Here is an 18,240-nt window from a genome sequence, read left to right on the forward strand (position 1 = left end):
GCTTCATTGGGTTTTAAAATTGCAAGAGACAGAGTAGAAAACAAGACTGAGAGATAGAGTAATGAAGACTGAGAGATAGAATAATCAACTTATTCTAGTTTATACACATTGGTTTGAGTACAAGCTTGGAGAGGACCAGATCTGCTGAAGAACAATTTTAGAGGTTCATTATCAAGGTTGCTTGCTTAATTAATTTTTTCTTCCCGTCTATGGGACAGCCCGGTGCACAGAACATTCCGTATTCATGCAAGGTCCGAGGAAGGGTCGGATCCCTATGGAGTGATGTAGACAGCCTGCCCTAATGCAATATTAGTGGCTGGTTCCACAGCTCGAACCCGTGACCTAGAAATCACACGAAGACAACTTTACCGTTGCTCCAAGGTTCCCATTCCCTTCAATTAACAAAGTGCCTAGTGAAAATGCCAAAAGACTAGGACCCCTTTTGGCAATTCCAGAACCCAAGTTGTCTGGTAATTTTTCATTTAAATGTTCATCTCAGACTTTTACTTTCTTGTTTGCTAAAGAACTTGAGTAATTCAAGCCAAGGAAGTGTACACGCAGCTTTGCATGTCACTTGGATATCTAAAATACGTGGCAACTGATCAATTTATTGAAGTTTTTGAGTTATTAATGGAAAATTACATGACTGCGACGGGCTGGGTCAGGATGGACTACACAATCTTGGGCGAGTTAAATAGGTTTGGGGTCAAATTGCCACCCGTTTTCTAACTAGTGCAGATTCTCTCCCTTGATATATACTTCAGAATAACCCTTTGTTTGCTTGAATAAAACTACATAATCTACTATATCCAGCAAACAAATGGTAAATTGTCCATTGCATGACAAATTTAAAGAGCTTAACCAATAGAGAAAGAGATCAGTTAGTACTAACTTAGTGAAAATGGGATCAGTTTAAGCACCGCTACAGTTGACAATAAATGGTTTGACAGACTTGATGAATTCTGATGTCCTCATCCCCAGTTTAAGATCAATCTCACCACCTCCTAACCAGAAGTAGTCAGGGTTGAGCTTTGTGATTGCTTCATCCAAAATCACCTGGTAAAATTAGTATGAGTTACAATGAAAGTAGTAGTACCACAATGGACAGGAAGGTCACTCTCTACTCTCTAGTATGCAGTGATGTGTAATGCACATAAGGGCGGAACTAGCTCTTTGCTTATGGATTTGGCCAAACCCAGTAGCTTTGGTTCAAAAGTCTGTATTTGTCTTGAAAAATCTATTGAATATGTACAAATTATTAATTCAGAACCCAATAATTTAAACGGACTAGAATGCCGAACCCATGAACTTCACCCACTAAATTGCCATCCCTAAGTACATTTCAAAAATTAAACTACAAAATAGCAAAAAATAACCTAGGTACCATTACCTACACTATCCTTAAACAGTACAGAGAGAATGAATACCGGTATATCCGTTTTCATGCCAACACATGTAACTCCATTGTGTTCATAACCAGTCAGTTTTCCTGATGTCTCCTCAGGAGCAAGCCTCACTGCAAAAAGTTGATAGCTGAAATTATTCTACATGAAGCGGCCAACATAATGTGACACCAAATATGGGCACAACTCAAAACCTTGAAGCATACGGCTGTACAGGCTTCCAACAAAATTATGGTTACAGTATATTAGTGACCAAAATACACAATAAAAAGTAAACAGCAGAGCGCACAAATAAAGTCTCTGGGCCTCATAACTTCAGTCCGTTGCTGGATGTTCTCTAAGCAAATGAGTTATTCCACTTTCCCTTAGAATCCAATGGCTGAATAACTGTTAACGTGTTTACTGTGATTCTAGTAAATTATCTACCTTAGAGTTTTTGAGAGAGCATAACTCGGATGAGAACACGGAACTTCATGACAGTTTATCTGGCAGGTTAAAGTAAACTAATCACATAAAGAAGCACAACACAAATTTCCATCTTGAGATCCTTTAGACATACATACAAACATTAGAATAACAATTTGTTCCTGAATTTCATGCTTTTAGGAAACAATCAGTCAATGAGCTGCAAATACTGAGAGGCAATGCCTGACAATTCTTACTCCCATCACTTGCGCTCCATAATACACTAAGGTCCAAATGAAAAACTCATATCATAATAACATATATGACAAAAAGATTGCTAAATTCATCCGCCATGAATAAATTATTTCCCACAAAACAACCACATGAAGTGTGCCACACATACACTTAGCAGTATCCCACTCTTTTCATATTTGACCATTAAATACGCAGAGAATAACATGCCAAAAAGAGGACCTCATTTCTATCTCCCAATCTTTCTCTCAAGCTGCAAGGTTAAAGTGGAATTAGAACCTTCTAAAATATATGACTGGCCCGAAGAACACAAAACATTGCTTCTTTATACTCAATAAGAGTCGTAAACATGCACTTTAGTCAATAAACTTGTGCAATATAAACATGCTTGTTCAATTATAGCTATTGATTTTGTTCATATTTACATCAAAAACCGCCTAAATAGAGGGGAATGGATAGAGATGATTACTTTAGCCAAGCCCAACTAAGATCAAGGCATAGTTGATTCATTGATTGATATATCAAAAGTTGCCATAGCTAATCCACACCATTCAATTTCAGCAAAGTCTTTCCGTAGTATAATCAAAATAAAACTTCTAGTTAAATATTTTCAGGCACGGCGAAGATTCTCAAAGCTGCATATTTCTCTATTGAATTCTCATCCTGATCACTTTAACGGTTAGGCATAATGAATGTATTGAGTGACTTAGAGATGGAACTTACTGTTGAATTTCTTTTTGGCTATTTTGCCATCATTGAGAGTGTACAGAAAATTCTTCACAGTCTCAGCATTGAATCGAGCAGTATACTGCAATTAAGAACATATAAGAAGCACATTATGTTAGTGGTAGCTACTGTTCCTAGACCCCAAAACCCAAATAAAATTGTATAATAGTTACCTGTACAACAACGACGTAGTACTTTGAATTGTTACGATCACTACAATCAGTAATATTAGATGGGGCTTGAGTATTAACCTGCATTTGAGCAGACAGGATTTGACTAAGATAGAAAAGAACCCCATCCATAGAGACACTGAGATGATTCAAAGTTAAGGAGCATCCATTATCTACATATCCCCCAATCTCACCCTCACAGATACACACACCAATTCACAAAAAACAGAAGAAAATGAGCACCCAATATCATAAGCATTTTCAACACCAAAATTTCATGCATAGATCTGCAAAGGTATGATGAGATTTTGTTTGAGATATTTTTGCTGTTTCTCACATGTTCACAAGGAAACAAGAAAGACAAGAGGACCATGAACAATAACCCAAATTATCACATTTTAACAAGGGGATAATGAGTTCTCTGGTTTTTGGCCATTTCAGTTCAAATTTAATTCAAAATTTTAAGATATTGATAATAATTGTGGCCAAGTATAAGCTTCCTAATCATAGGCTCATTGTTATGACAAGCAAAGTTGGATTTTTCAGTCACATGAAGCCGTATAAGGTTCTTCTTTATCTGTTTGTTCATACCTTCCATCTCATGTTCATGTTTTTTTTTCTTGCTCTTAGGGGTGGTAAGATTATAAGGCCTTTTTGTTCCTCAATTCAGTATTCTCTACTGTCGTTTATGTTTCTCATAGAAGTGAGGGGAAACTTTCTCATATGTTGCTGAACCAAAAGTACATTTTACTTATCAAAAAACATAAATCAAATATCATACTCTCCAAATTCATTCACTTAAACTTAGGTTCCCAAGTACCTTTATTATACATCGCAAAAGGTCTCATACTTATGTTTATTAACAAAGGATTTCACTCCATTGTGTATTAACACCTTTTTTAAAATTCCCTAAATAAATTTCGTATCTTCTTAAACAAGGTTACCCTCATCTCAATCTTACAATACCATGTCATCAATACCAGAGAATTGATGTCTCAAGCTTTTGCTATTCAAGTTATAGAAAAGTTGTTTAGACTAAGTATATTAAAAGTACTCTCTCTGCTTCATTTTATATGACACTGTTTTCATTTTGGATCTTCATAAATATTTGACAAAATTTCATTCCCTCCAACTTTCACAGCTTCAAAAATTCAAATCCATTAAGCTACTCAAATAATAAACTTTGATGTGGTTTTTTTCTGGACAAGCTAACTTGTCAACTATTATATACTATCAAAAAGAGCTACCAAAATGCATACTCCCTCCTCTCCTTTCCAGTTTATGTGCCACTATTTCCATACCAGTGAATCCAAATAGAATTACAAACACTTCTATAGTTAGAAATGATTAACTTTACACTTCCCATTTGACCTTTAATAATTCTTTTATAGCACCACAAATATTACTGCTACAAGTTTCAAAAGTTCTATATCGAAACAAATGTTGTGATATGTTATCACAAATTTCAAAAGTCACTATGTCACATAAATTGGAACAGAGAGCCTAAGTTAAAATGAGTATCTTAAACTACGTCAAACGCCTTATATATAAAGTGAAACCAAGGGAGTACTAGTTTGAATTGAGTACATCATATATCCTGCTTTGCACTGAAAGATTTTATGATGCTTTTTATTTTTAACTTTTTTTGAAATAAATTTTACATATTTGAAAACAGTACTACAAGTCAAAATAATTAACCACTCAAAATATTTAAAAACATATAAAAAAGTCGCGATCGAAGGCAATTCATTTTACTCTCGATATTCAAATTATACCATTCTTTTTGGGACGGAGGGAGTAATAAAAAGTAGTAACAGCGTATATAAGACATGAGGAGGTAGATAGGAGGTACCAGAACAATGCTTTTGCAGAGATGATGAATGGATGCAGCACCGAGAACGTCACGACGAGCTTCGAGAGGCCAATCGTAGTAATCAGAGGGGACGCGCTTGAAGCTGAAATCTCTAACGCCATTGGCGACGAGAATGCTCGAAAGGCGGCCTTCGGTGGTTGTATCGGCGGCGGTGGCGGCGGAGAGAGAAGAATTTGTGGTGGCGGAGGAGGAATTATTATAGGAAGTTTCTAGAGATAGCTCTAGATTTGTTATCCGTTGGAGGATTCGGGTCTGGATTTTTTCCAGCTCGGTTAGTGCTTCCGCCATTGCCCTCAACTCGTTCAGTTCTGTACTATGGCGCGTTTGGATTAGAAAATGTTTTATTTTACTTTTTTATTTTTGTCACACACATTTCTCTTATTTTTCTAACTTCAATTGTTTTTGCGCAAATGGCCTAACGCCCCCTCCCCTAAACTTGCTCATAGTTTTAAAGTGGGCTACTTGGAAATTTCTTATTTTAACACTACACATTAATTAACACTTTTGACTATTGATCATGCTTATGTGACCGCAGAGTAACTGACGTGGCAACAGTAAAAAGACGTTAAGTATAACACATCAGCATCCACATGGGCGGAGCCAGAGTGTTATTTACGCGTTTGGCAGAACTCAATAACTTTAGTTCAAGTCTTGTATTTGTCTTTAAATTCTTATTTTAACACTACAACATTAATTAACACTTTTGACTATTGTTCATGCTTATGTGGCAGCAGAATAACTGACGTGGCAACAGTAAAAAGATGTTATGTATAACACATCAGCATCCACATGGGCTGAGCCAGAGTGTTATTTACGCGTTCGGCAGAACTCCATAACTTTAGTTCAAGTCTTGTATTTGTCTTTAAAAAAAGACAAAAATTTACTGATGTACAATTTTTTAATGCATAACCCAGTAATTTAAAAACATTAAAATCTCGAACTCATGAATTTGAAATTCAGGCTCCGCATCCACATCGAATAAATGTCATTTATTCTATTTATTTATTTATTTATTGCAATGAAAATCGCAAGTGGCACTACAGCAATTCATAGTGAAAATCGATAAGTGCATGCCTATTACATGGTGCACACTTTAATTAACAAGATATTTACTGTCGCCCACTAGCGCAACAAACTCTATTTACCAAATTAGGAACAAATCACTTAGAGTTTTTTTTTTCTTTTTAAAATACAACTTTTAAATGTTGATAATATAGAGTTTATTTCAGGTAGAATGCCCTAAATGGCACATATAGTTGCGCCACTTTGTCATGCCGGTCCTCCTACTTCACTTTTTTTTCATCCAGAAACTTATTTAAAATTTATATTTTAAACCCCTTTGAACGTTGACCAAACACATGTGACAACAAAATAATTGAGCTGGACAAAATGTGTGTAATTCACGCGACCAAGGAGCATGCATATGAAGATTTTGAAGAAGAAATAATTAAAATAAAGAAAAAAAATCAATAAAATGAAAAATAAAATAAAAAGATAAGATAAAATAAGTTTAAAAAAAGAAAAAGAAAAACACAAAGAGACATTTTTTACGCATCTTCTTCTTCCACCCCTACCCCCCACCCTCATCTCCCTTTTTCCTGTACACTTTTCTTCTTCGCCTTCACCAGCCACGAATTTTCCTCAATGACTTCTCTGTTCCAGCTTTAGGCCAAGGAATTGGTGGACCTGAAAATGCACAAATAAACTTCAAAGTCACAGCAAAAGTTCTAACCAAGGTATTTGGGTTTACTGTTATGCAAGTCAAGTGACAGTGTATTATCAAGAACAAGGTATTGAAGGTTACCAAGTGTTGCCACCAGAAATCAACAGCCTAAGAACAGTACCATTTTTGCTAGTATGCTAAGCGGTTCATCATTGACAGTGCCTTTTTCGTTTTTCCTCTTCTTCTTCTTCCCCCCCTCCCCCCACAGAACACCCTCTCCCCCCCCCTCAAAAAAAAAAAAACAGTCCCTGAAGATCCTTTAAAAGTGGCCAAGAACCTAATTAAAAATACCTAAATAATTATTCATCGACGGAATATGAGACAGAGAAGGAAGAAGGGATATGAGACAGATAAGAAAGAAAAATCTGTGCATTGCTAAGCACAAGCCAGCCCTAATTTGAGAGAAGGGAGATGAGATGGACGTATTAATTTTCTTTTTCTTTTTCTTTATGAAAATAATATATAATAAATATTTTTAGTAGATATAATATAAAAAAAGACGTGGAATATGATGTGTCATCCACGTCAAGCGAGTGAGATACACACACGGTCAGAGGGGTTTAAAATATAGATTTTGATCAACTTAAAGTATTTGGATGAAAATAAATAAAGTAGGAGGATTGAAATGTCTAACAAGAATAAGTACAATGGTCTACTAGGCTATCCAGCCTTTATTTCAAGAGAAATGATTTTGATTTTTTTTTGTGTGTGTTTAAGAATGTTCATTTGTTTTTTAAAATATAAACCATGGTTAGCTTAAAAAAAGAAAGAAGTTCTTTAAATTTGTTTAGCGATTTTTCCTCCTTATTTCTTTGATCAAGCTCTTTATATATTTAGAAATTATTTAATTTTTGCATCCTTTTTTTCTTTTCAATTCTATTACAAAAAGAAATATCTTAAAAATATTCTTAATATTGTGTATAAATTTTTGTATAAAAATTATTATTTTTCTCTTAAAATTCGTCCAGTCAAACACTATCAAAGGAACATTTTGTTTTAACTTGAACTTCGGTTTTCACATTTCACAAAGCATGAAGGCTAGGGCCGTGCATAATTAGGTAAATACCGGATTACCGTACCGAAACCAAAAATTTTGGTATTTGGTATACGATATTTTGAAATTTAGTATGGTATTTGGTTTAAGTTTTAAAAAAAATAGTATTAGGTATGGTATTTGGTATTTTAAAATAAAATACCGAAATACCGATACTGTACCGAAATATATATAGTATATTACACAAAACATATATTATCAATTATAACATAAATATAAAAAAATCTAAAATTTTAATTTTCTGTATTCTTTAAGTTCATCAATTAACTCTAAACAAGTAACATGACATTTCTAATGATCAAATATTTTTTATGTATAATTTTCTCTATTTGGGTTGATATTTGCTAGTTTTGGACAAATTTTTTGTCAACAAACATTTTCAGTTTTGTATTTTTGAGTACTTTAATTAAGAATATTAGAGTTTATAGCTCTGTGCACTAGTTAGTATTCAAATCGAATAAATCGAAGTTACCGAACTGAATAAACCGAAATCGAAAAGAGAAAAACCGAATCATATCGAATTTAATTTGGTACGATATTGATATAGAATTTTAAGAAACCTAATACCGAAAATATCGAACCGAAATATCTAAATACCGTATCGTACCGACCCAATAAAGACTTTGCACAGCCCCGGAAACTAATCACTCCAATGTGAAAAACCAGCGGCAGCTTCTGACTGTCGTGCATAAAGTCAAAAGTGCATGGGAAAGAGATACACCTGAGAGGCGGATGTACTCTTTTGGCTACGAATTCAATGGCTACGAGTTATTCTGAATCTATAATTTTCAACACGAAATATAATTTATTAAAATTTTAATAAATATTAGATATGAATTCGTAATGTTAACTATATAATTATATATGGTAGAATTAGTTTTTAATGAATAATCGAATGATAGCATGACACGTGAAATCGAAAACAGATAATCTGTACTTTTTCCATATGAATTATGTCCCCTATCTCTATAAATATAAAGGAATTGTTCCGTTATTCCTCACTAATAATAGTGGAATCAATGGCGCAGAGTCAAAAAGAACGAAGACTATTAATAAACCAATCCAATAAATTCGCTCATTTTATAAGAAATTCCTATAGGATTTCTAATCGGGAAAGATTAAACACAAGCAAAATCTGCAGTAACATCTCAAGGGAATGTTACTAATGGACCATGTAGGAATAATAGGTCCTATTCTTTTAAAAAACACGAAGCACTACATTTAAATTTATTGGATATACTGATAAAACCTTCTGTCCTTTCAGGGGAGGGGTAAAGCTACGTACATATTACCCTCTTCAGACCCTACTTATGGAAAACTATTGGGTTTGTTGTTGTTGTTGGATATGCTGATAAAAATATTGATATTAAACCCAAAATCTCTACATATATACGCCTAGTCGCCTGCAGAAACACAAGAATCCGTTACGTTTTCGTGTGATCTCCTCTTATGAATATACGAAAACATCAATCTTGATTCACATATACCGTAGTGTATACTGTATTATTGTTAACTTAGATCTAGATTAATCGAGCTAGTAAATTTCGAACACCAAATAATTAAACCAAGAAAGAGAACCAACAAAGAAAGTCTTCACCAATCATGGACCGTTGAAAAATCCACAATGCCATATTGCAAAGTGCCAACTTTCCTTTACTTTATTCCCTTTACCTAGTCAGTGACTCATCAATCTCTCCCATGCTTTTATATAGGAGTAAACATTTACTTTCTTTACCAAAAACCTCCATTTCTAAAGATTCAAAATCAAACAATTTTTCTTGATCAACAATGCATAACAGTACATCATCATCATCACTTGGCCCAGGTGGTTTAGATCTAAGCCAAGTTTTCTTCAAATCAATTTCCAATACTCATCCACCATCGCCCACAAAACGCCACACGAAAATCTCCGTGATTGGCGTTGGCAATGTGGGGATGGCCATTGCTCAAACCATCTTGACTCAGGATCTCGTCGACGAGCTAGCTCTCGTCGATGCGAAACCTGATAAGTTACGCGGCGAGATGCTTGATCTCCAGCATGCCGCCGCGTTCCTTCCCCGGACTAAGATTGTCGCTTCTGTCGACTATTCTGTTACGTCCGGGTCGGATCTTTGTATCGTCACTGCGGGTGCCCGACAGAACCCGGGTGAAAGTAGATTGAATTTGCTGCAGAGGAATTTGACTATGTATAAAGGTATTGTTCCGGAGTTGGTGAAGTATTCGCCGGAGTGTATACTGTTTATTGTATCAAATCCGGTGGATGTTTTAACTTATGTTGCGTGGAAGTTATCCGGGTTTCCGGCGAATCGGGTTATAGGGTCGGGTACTAATCTGGATTCATCTAGGTTTCGGTTTTTGATTGCTGATCATCTTGATGTTAATGCCCAGGATGTCCAGGTCAGTTCATTGTTTCCTATTCCTTTTCTTCAAATTTCTTTGATTATGAATTTTCCAATTTTTGTTCTAATCATTTAATTATAGTGTTTGTATTTTATACAATATTTATGTAGCAAAATTGAAGATTTGATGTTTTAATTCAAATTACAAAAGGAGATACTTTGATCATTGTACTCTGAATTTAGTCACTCCCAGAAGTATTATTTATGTTCAGTGGACAAATTAGGATGTAATTTGTCATAATTATTTGGTTGCGCCCCCCCACTATGCAAAATATTATATCATGCCAATTCTGTCATTAATTTTGTTCTTTCCTTCTCATGTTGTAGAAACATTGTTAAAGTAAAGGCTGAATACATACTAAGATTTTTATTTAGACACCTCAACTGGGCCTTATTCTGACATTTTGCTAGGGGTAGAACTAGTCCTTCGACTAGCGATTCGGCCGAACCCAGTAGCTTTGGTCCAAACAGCATATTTGTCGTAAAAAAATCCTCTAAATATGTACCAATCTTTAATTTAGAACCCAATAACTTAAAAGGGCTAGACTTTCGAACCCATAAGCTTCAAATCCTGACTCCGCTCTGCATTTCGTTGACATGGTTGATAGCGTGACTACACCGTATAAAATGCTTAATGTTTATATGTTATTAAGTATCTGGTTTTACAGTTTTGAACATAGGCGACAACAACTTTATATAGTGCATCTAAATAGTTATTTGTTTTTCTACTAGCAACTGTATTATATAAATATTTTTTTTGTTGAGAAGTATGCAATATATACATGAATTGCTTCTCATTTTCTTAAACTGTAGTGAAAAGGGTTAATTTTTATGGTTCTTGTATCTTTATAGCTCCATACAGCTGGTATATTATGGTCGAACATATTATATATGCTTCGTGGCGATGAACGAAAAAGATCTATATAGGCGATACCACTTAGTTGAGATTAAGCTTGTGTCATGTTACTACATTTACTTTAGGTGCTATGTTTGTTAGGAGTCTTTTAGTTTTGTCAGAGATTTATATCTGTTCCAGTAGAAAATATATAGAACTTCCGTTGTTAGAGACATTTTTCTCCTTGTCTGAGTTTTGTCCTTTTTACTTTTCTAAAACTTTGTTTTTCTCATATAATATTGGACTGAGATGCGTTTAAATGGAGTGACATAGATATCAAGAATTCATATATATAGTCGGCACCAACTTGTTTGTGGTTGAAGTGCTGTTGTTGTTGTAGTACAGCTTACCACTAGGTTTGGACTTGGAACAAAATTAAGGCTATACACTGATACTGAACTCCATTTTACACTCTATGCTGTATCTAAAAAATGCTATCCTCTGTTTGATTTGAATGGAATCTTTGATGTCTATATTAGGCATACATTGTTGGGGAACATGGTGACAGCTCCGTGGCACTTTGGTCGAGCATTAGTGTTGGAGGTGTTCCTGTGCTTAGTTTTCTGGAGAGGCAACAAATTGCTTTTGAAAAGGAGACACTAGAAAAGATCCATAAACAAGTTGTGGAGAGTGCATATGAAGTGATTAGTCTGAAAGGTTACACGTCATGGGCGATTGGGTACTCTGTAGCAAACTTGGCTCGATCAATTATTCGAGACCAGAGAAGGATTCACCCTGTCTCAGTCCTCGCGAAGGGATTCTATGGTATTGACGGCGGTGATGTGTTCTTGAGCTTGCCTGCACAGCTTGGTAGAAGTGGAGTTTTGGGTGTGACTAATGTGCATCTTACTGATGAGGAAATTCAACAACTTAGGAACTCTGCTAAGACTATCTTAGATGTGCAAAACCAGTTGGGAATTTGACTTGAGTTAATGTTAGTAATAGTTTCCCTCTGTTACCACTACTTAAACTTAATTACTATTGTTTTTTACCATACAGTACTTGAATTTTGTTTTCTTGCAAAATCTTTCCTGAGAAGGAAAATTGTGGGAAATACTTGTGTTACAGCAGTACATGTTGGCTGCCCCCTTATATGTGGTACTGACTTTGAAATAGATTTTAACAGTGAACTTTGATGCTACTCTTACTAACCGTTGTTTTTTTCATTGTTGATCACCTTACTGTCTTGTTGTTTTTATTCTGCTTTTATATGGCTTTGTGGTACTGTTCTTTCTTGTCTATATTTTCATTAATGTAGTGTTTATGCTTTCCTGAGCTGAGGGTCTATTGGAAACAGGCTCTCTATCCTTACAAGGTAGGGGTAATGTCTGCGTACACACTACCCTCCTCAGACCCCACGGTGTGGGATAATAGTAGGTATGTTGTTGTTGTTGTTTGATGCAATTCTCTTCTATAAATAGAGTTTCATACTACTTGTGTGTTACGATCAGTGGCGGAGGCATGATTTCCGCTAAGGGGTTTCAAAAAGAAAAAAAAAAGTTAAAAAATTAAAAGAGATTGTGGCCAATGGGAATTGAACTAGCAAGCTTGTAAAGGTTTTGATCCCCTTAACCACTAAGCTATGCTCTTAATCACTGAGTTATGCTTTTGAGGTGAGGGAAGGAGATTTAAAATATAATATATAGAGGTACAAACCATAATTTTCTGGCGAAGGGGTTCAGGTGAACCCCACTTCCGCCCCTCTAAATCCGCCCCAGGTTACCACACAACATGTTGGCTACCTACTTATTATCTTTGGTATTGACATTAAAATCTGTATTATGAGGATTCATCATGAATTGATAAGTTTTCCGTTGGCTACCAGAGTACTGTAACCCTCCTTCTTTATCCGAGCATAGTATGACGATGATATGAATGAAGCTTAAAGAAGGAAGTGAGGATTTATATAGCCGACCCCAACTTGTTTGAGATTAAGGCGTAGTTGTTTTATTGACTTTGAAATCTAATATTAGTGCTTCTAAGCTTGTCTTGAAACAGTGTTTTTGAAGGGGGAGAAGAAGTTTCAGAAATCATATATATTGGGCAAATAGTGTAAAAGCAAAATATTTTTGTATATATGAGAATTGTAGGAATCCTCTTAACTATTGGTTCAAGAACTGGTACTCCATTTGTATGCATCATCAGCCAAGGGCGTATCTAGCGTGTAGTGTATGAGTTTCCAGAAACCCAGTAACTTTTGCGTAGACCCTGTATTTTTATTAAATTTTTTACTAAATATCTATAAATATCTAATGTTGAACCTAATTATTATGGTATATTAATTTGAGATTGCGACAGGAACCCATAAACTTCAAATTCTGAATCCGCCTCTCTCATAAGCAATCCATCCTTTTATTTTCTTCCTAAATGATGAATATATTAGCACCTATCAATGTCAAGAAAAGAATATAAATGAAAGGAAGCTCTAGTTTCCGTATAAACCATCGTTATTTTATATATGTGAATAACTTGAGTCTAGTTATGAAATCTGTTAGTGGAAAATAAGGAGAAAAAAAGAATTATACCCTATCTAAACGTATATAACAATTTTCAATATTACAATCACCAACATCTTTTCAACTCCGTCTGTGTTAGCATGTTCATATTGTCGATCTCCAGTTCAGATAAAGTAGGAGAGTTACGATAGGCTGACAGTCAATCGTATAAACCTAGTTAATTTATGATGAATCCTAATAAAATATACTCCATACAATAACATGAAAATTCTCGCTCTTAGCTCTTCACATAGGAGAAAAAAAAATGATAAATAGACTTTCCATTACATGAAAACTAAATACAAGAAGCTCAAATCAAATGTAACGTACACCACTTCGTGTACAAAATACAATAACAAACTCATAATTTCAAACTACATTCATCAAATTACACAACCATAGCATAAAAAAGAGAAACAAAAAGTTACCACCAACCATAATATACCCTTCAAAAGATAAGAAAAATTGAAAGCAAAATACTGAATTTTTCAAGGGCAAATAAAGCCAGATGGAACCTTTTTCCCACAGACATTAAGTAAAAGACTTAGTGAAAGAGGGACATTAAGATTAATCCCAAGAACATTTGCTTTAATTGCAGTGCAAAGGCAAAGGGCAGCTTCAACATCAACAAGTCCTTTAATAAGATTACAACAAGGTTTTTTTGGAATATTACCAATTTTAAGGCCAAGTAAATTTTCAAGAACATTAGCACAAACACCTAATTTTAGGGTATTTTTTGGACACTTGGCTTTATAATTAGGGTTAGGGGTTGCTCTGATGGTAATCAACCTCCACTTCCAACCAAGAGGTTGTGAGTTCGAGTCACCCAAGAGCAAGGTGGGGAGTTCTTGAAGGGAAAGATGCCGAGGGTCTATTGGAAACAGTCTCTCTACCTCATGGTAGGGGTAAGGTCTGCGAACGCACTACCCTTCCCAGACCTCACTGGTGAGATTATATTGGGTTGTTGTTATTGTTGTTGTTAGGGTTTGGCTTTGGCTTTGACTTTGGTTTTGGTTTTGGTTTTGGACTAGGGCAAGTGCCACATGCACTAACAAGAGAGAGAAATAGAAGGTTGACAAGAAGAAAAAAGGCAAGAGAAGTAATTCTTTTTGAAGCCATTTTGTCAAAAAGTTTAATATTTCTCTTAATTACTATAGTTGAGAAGAGAAGGTTTTGTTTGATGGAAATGGAATTGTGAGGGGTGGGTTTTTATAGCATGCAAAAAGAAGATGAATGTGAAGAGATATAATTAAAATAAAAATAAAAAAAACATGTTGAATTATTTAATTTCTGCATGCCCCTAGAGATTTTAGCTGGCAACACAAGCAAAGATTTCTAAAATCTTTTGGATGCATTTGAATAATATATGGCGTCTTGTAAATTTTCATGTTCCTTGCCTAAGTTGCAATATCTATATCTATATCTATAAATATAGTTAGTGGCGGAGGTTGAAATTGAACCAACGACCTTACAAAGGTTTTGAATCTTCTTGACCACTGAGCTATACTTTTAGGTTGTGTCAAGGGGATTCAAAATATAAAATATAAAGGTACAAATCGAATTTTACCTTCTATATACAATGTAATTTTCCAGCAAAGGGGGTTTGTCCCCTTCCGTCCCCCTAAATCTGCCACTAATTATAGCAATGTTATGATTTAATATATATGTGTTAGACGATGTAAAGATATTTTATATTATCTATGTAATTTAACATGCATGTTATAGTAGGTTAGTTAATTAGTACCATTTTTATCAACTGATAAATTCATTCTTATTAGAGATTTACCTGAAATTATCTTATAAATAACCTGATTAGAACCAATAGGTTGCCAAAATGTCAATTTTCATCCTTTTTTTAAACTTTAATCTAGACGAGAGTGCATTATTGCATAAAATATCACAGGTTTCGTCAATTTCTTTTGTTATTCTTTGGATGCATTATTGCGTTACTTGTCTTAAATCATAACGGTTGTCATCATTTACCTAAAACTAAATGATTAGTAAGGTAAAGTTTAGCCCAGTTTGTGTTGCCTTGGTCCTATGTTTTTGCGAAAATACCAACACGGTTATGAGATTATATGCCCTCGTGAGACTTTGCCGGCAGCTACACCATGAATCCTCTACATGAGGCTGCCATCATAAGGCAATGTGAGGCGCAGAGGAATGATTATATAGCCAAGGCATATGGGTAACAAAACCGATGCTATTGTCCCCCTTATTTGTACTTTTCCTAATTGTTGTATTTTTCTTTTCTTTTATTAATAAAAAACTAGCCCTAGGCGCTTGCCTTAAAACAGACGAGTAAAATTTTTAGGCTACTGGCTAAAATATATGGGAAAATGACATTGTATAGCCGTTCTTAAAATAATAACCGAATATATATATATATATACACACACGCACATACATACATACATATGCATTTTGTATGCTATATATAAAAATTATACAAATTTTATATACTTTTTTGACTATTGAACGTAATTAGTTTATGATACGGGCTAAAAGTGAAAAATGCCATAGTTATTAGTGGTCAAATCATGTTTTAATAATGTCTTTACTTGATCAAGATCAACAAATGTGAGTCACGGGCATAATTAGAATGTACTAAGGGCTCCACTTACAAAAGAAAACAAGGTATTATATGCCAAAACAAATTATTATAGGATTTAATTGTTTTAATTGTTTGATATAATTATTTCTTCATGCTCTATATAAAACATATATTTTATTGTAAGACCTGAATTTTAGCTGCCACGAGCATATTTTGTAGATCTTGGAAGCATGTGAAGAAGGAATATAAGTTGTCATGATCTAGTTGGGAATTGTTATCTTGTTTCCTGATTAATTTTAGGAATTTTTACATCCTATAGCAAATGTTGATATCTTATTTATAATAAATAAATATCTTTTTAAAAAATTATATTCCATAGTTATCTTTTGATTTTTATAGCCAAATATCTATTTAAGATTACTTTCTACCCTTAAGCCATAAAATACTCTTAATTAATTGCACTAACCTTATAGCCTCGTATTGGCTGGCCTAAGTCAGAATCCTATGGAGAAGGTCTTGTTCACTTGCTTCTCGAGTGTATGTTTATCCCTTCATTCCCAAATCATTCAAGGGCTTGTTTGTATAATCATGGGTTCTTTATCCCTATGGAGTGTATTGTTTAGATCTCTCATTCTTTTAGATGGAGGTTCGAAATCAAAGCAACGACCATCGAAATCAAAGCAGCGGCCATGGAAACCAAGCCCTAGGAGTGGAAAGGCCTCATCAAAATCAACGGTGTTCCGATCGAGTTAGTCCGGCCTGAAATCCGCAGTTACAAAGCTTTCGAACCAATTCTCCTCTTAGGCCGCCACAGATTCGTCGGAGTGGACAAAGACGACAGAGTTGGGGGCTAAGCAACTTGAATTTTCTGTTAATATATTTCAATGTATCTCGCTGTATTTTCATGTATTTCATTGTATTCGTTGTCTTTTTTTAGTTTTTTTTCCATTGTAATTCAATGTATCTCGCTGTATTTCATTGTATTAGCTATCTTTTTTTCCATTGTATTTCAATGTATCCCGCTGTATTCTATGTATTTCATTGTATTCACTGTCTCGCTATATTCCATGAATGTATTCATATTTTTTTTAAAGTAATATAATTTATGTATTCAGATATATTATATAATTTCTCTGAAGATTGCTATGTTTTTGGGGTGTTTTTCAGTTGAGAATCTTTTTTATAACTGGAAATACAAAATTTGTGTGTTATAATTGAGTTTGTTGAGTTATATTAGGAGTCTATTATGTTAGTTGATTTACTTTTCATTTAAAAACAATGTAATCCCCTATGCCACGCCGTGAATATAGTCGAATGCCATAATCTGTCCAGTTGTAATCCCATGTTTCACGCCATGAATACAGTCGAATACACTCGAATACAAAAATCTGTCTAGCTGTAATCCCTTGTTTCATGCCTAAAAATGCTACTGTATTCATGAATACAGTAGCTAAAATACATCGAATACACTCTAAAAAATCTGAAAACATAGCTATAGGAAGTAATATAGTAAATGGTAGCTACAACTAGCTAATAACTACTAAAACATAGTGGTTTCTGGAAGTTTCTCTTAATTTTAATGTAACTTAGTTATATACACTCTTCAGTAACAAGTAGGGGTGTACGAAGAAAACCGACAAATCTCACCAACCCGATAATCCAAGTCAAACCGAGAAAAAAACCTGACTATGGTTTGGTTTGATTTGGTTTGATATTGGAAAAAAACCCGATCATAATTGGTTTGGTTTGTATTTAACTAAAGAAAGTCAAACCGAAACCAAATCAACCCGACATTACATATAAAGAAATTTTAGATATATTTAATATATAAATATACTTATTGTGATGTAATTTATAAATATTTCTTAAAATTTGATAATTTTATCTTTTGAGGTATTATTTCAAGGTTGGACTTAGAACTTTTGAATGTTCTTATTTAATTTACTAAGTTTTATAGCCATAAACATTAGTAAATTAAAGGGATTTTTACCTATCTAGACCATATATCAAACCTTATTACCCTCAATATTTAAGGTTTGTGTTTATTACATTTAAGCATACCAAATTACCATTTCTATACCATAATTCAAATTAGGGATATAATTAAGGGTTCATTTATATTAGGCATAATTATAGGACTGTATCTTCCCACTTTCTCTTTCCTTTCATCTCAACTGTTCACAACACACACAAAACTCACGATGCTCCTATGCTTCCTCTCGTTGATCATCCCCAACTGCCCACCACCGTCGAAGAATATCATATTTTCAGATTCACAAGAAAATTTTAAA

General features: G+C 34.3%; 2 protein-coding genes and 1 pseudogene across 2 annotated transcripts; 1 reads left to right on the forward strand and 2 right to left on the reverse strand.

Annotated features, from left to right (window-relative positions):
• Positions 1-756: 756 nt before the first annotated feature.
• On the reverse strand, positions 757-5,240 carry LOC107819526 (uncharacterized). The gene is made up of 5 exons (XM_016645640.2): positions 4,809-5,240; positions 2,960-3,037; positions 2,784-2,868; positions 1,428-1,516; positions 757-1,056 (listed from the first exon to the last, which is right to left on the reverse strand). Exons 1-5 carry the CDS (start codon positions 5,115-5,117, stop codon positions 913-915), a joined length of 705 nt encoding a protein of 234 aa, XP_016501126.1. The 5' UTR covers positions 5,118-5,240; the 3' UTR covers positions 757-912.
• Positions 5,241-9,394: 4,154 nt separating this feature from the next.
• Positions 9,395-11,823, forward strand: LOC107806030 (L-lactate dehydrogenase B-like). The gene is given in 2 exon segments (NM_001325779.1): positions 9,395-10,003; positions 11,380-11,823. Coding segments are annotated over 2 exon segments (1,053 nt in total).
• A 1,838-nt stretch (positions 11,824-13,661) lies between these two features.
• Positions 13,662-14,566, reverse strand: LOC142180574 (lipid transfer protein EARLI 1-like; annotated as a pseudogene).
• Between the last annotated feature and the right edge of the window lie 3,674 nt (positions 14,567-18,240).

The sequence above is a fragment of the Nicotiana tabacum genome, chromosome 5, assembly GCF_000715075.1.
Source record: "Nicotiana tabacum cultivar K326 chromosome 5, ASM71507v2, whole genome shotgun sequence".
Taxonomy (NCBI): Eukaryota; Viridiplantae; Streptophyta; class Magnoliopsida; order Solanales; family Solanaceae; genus Nicotiana; species Nicotiana tabacum.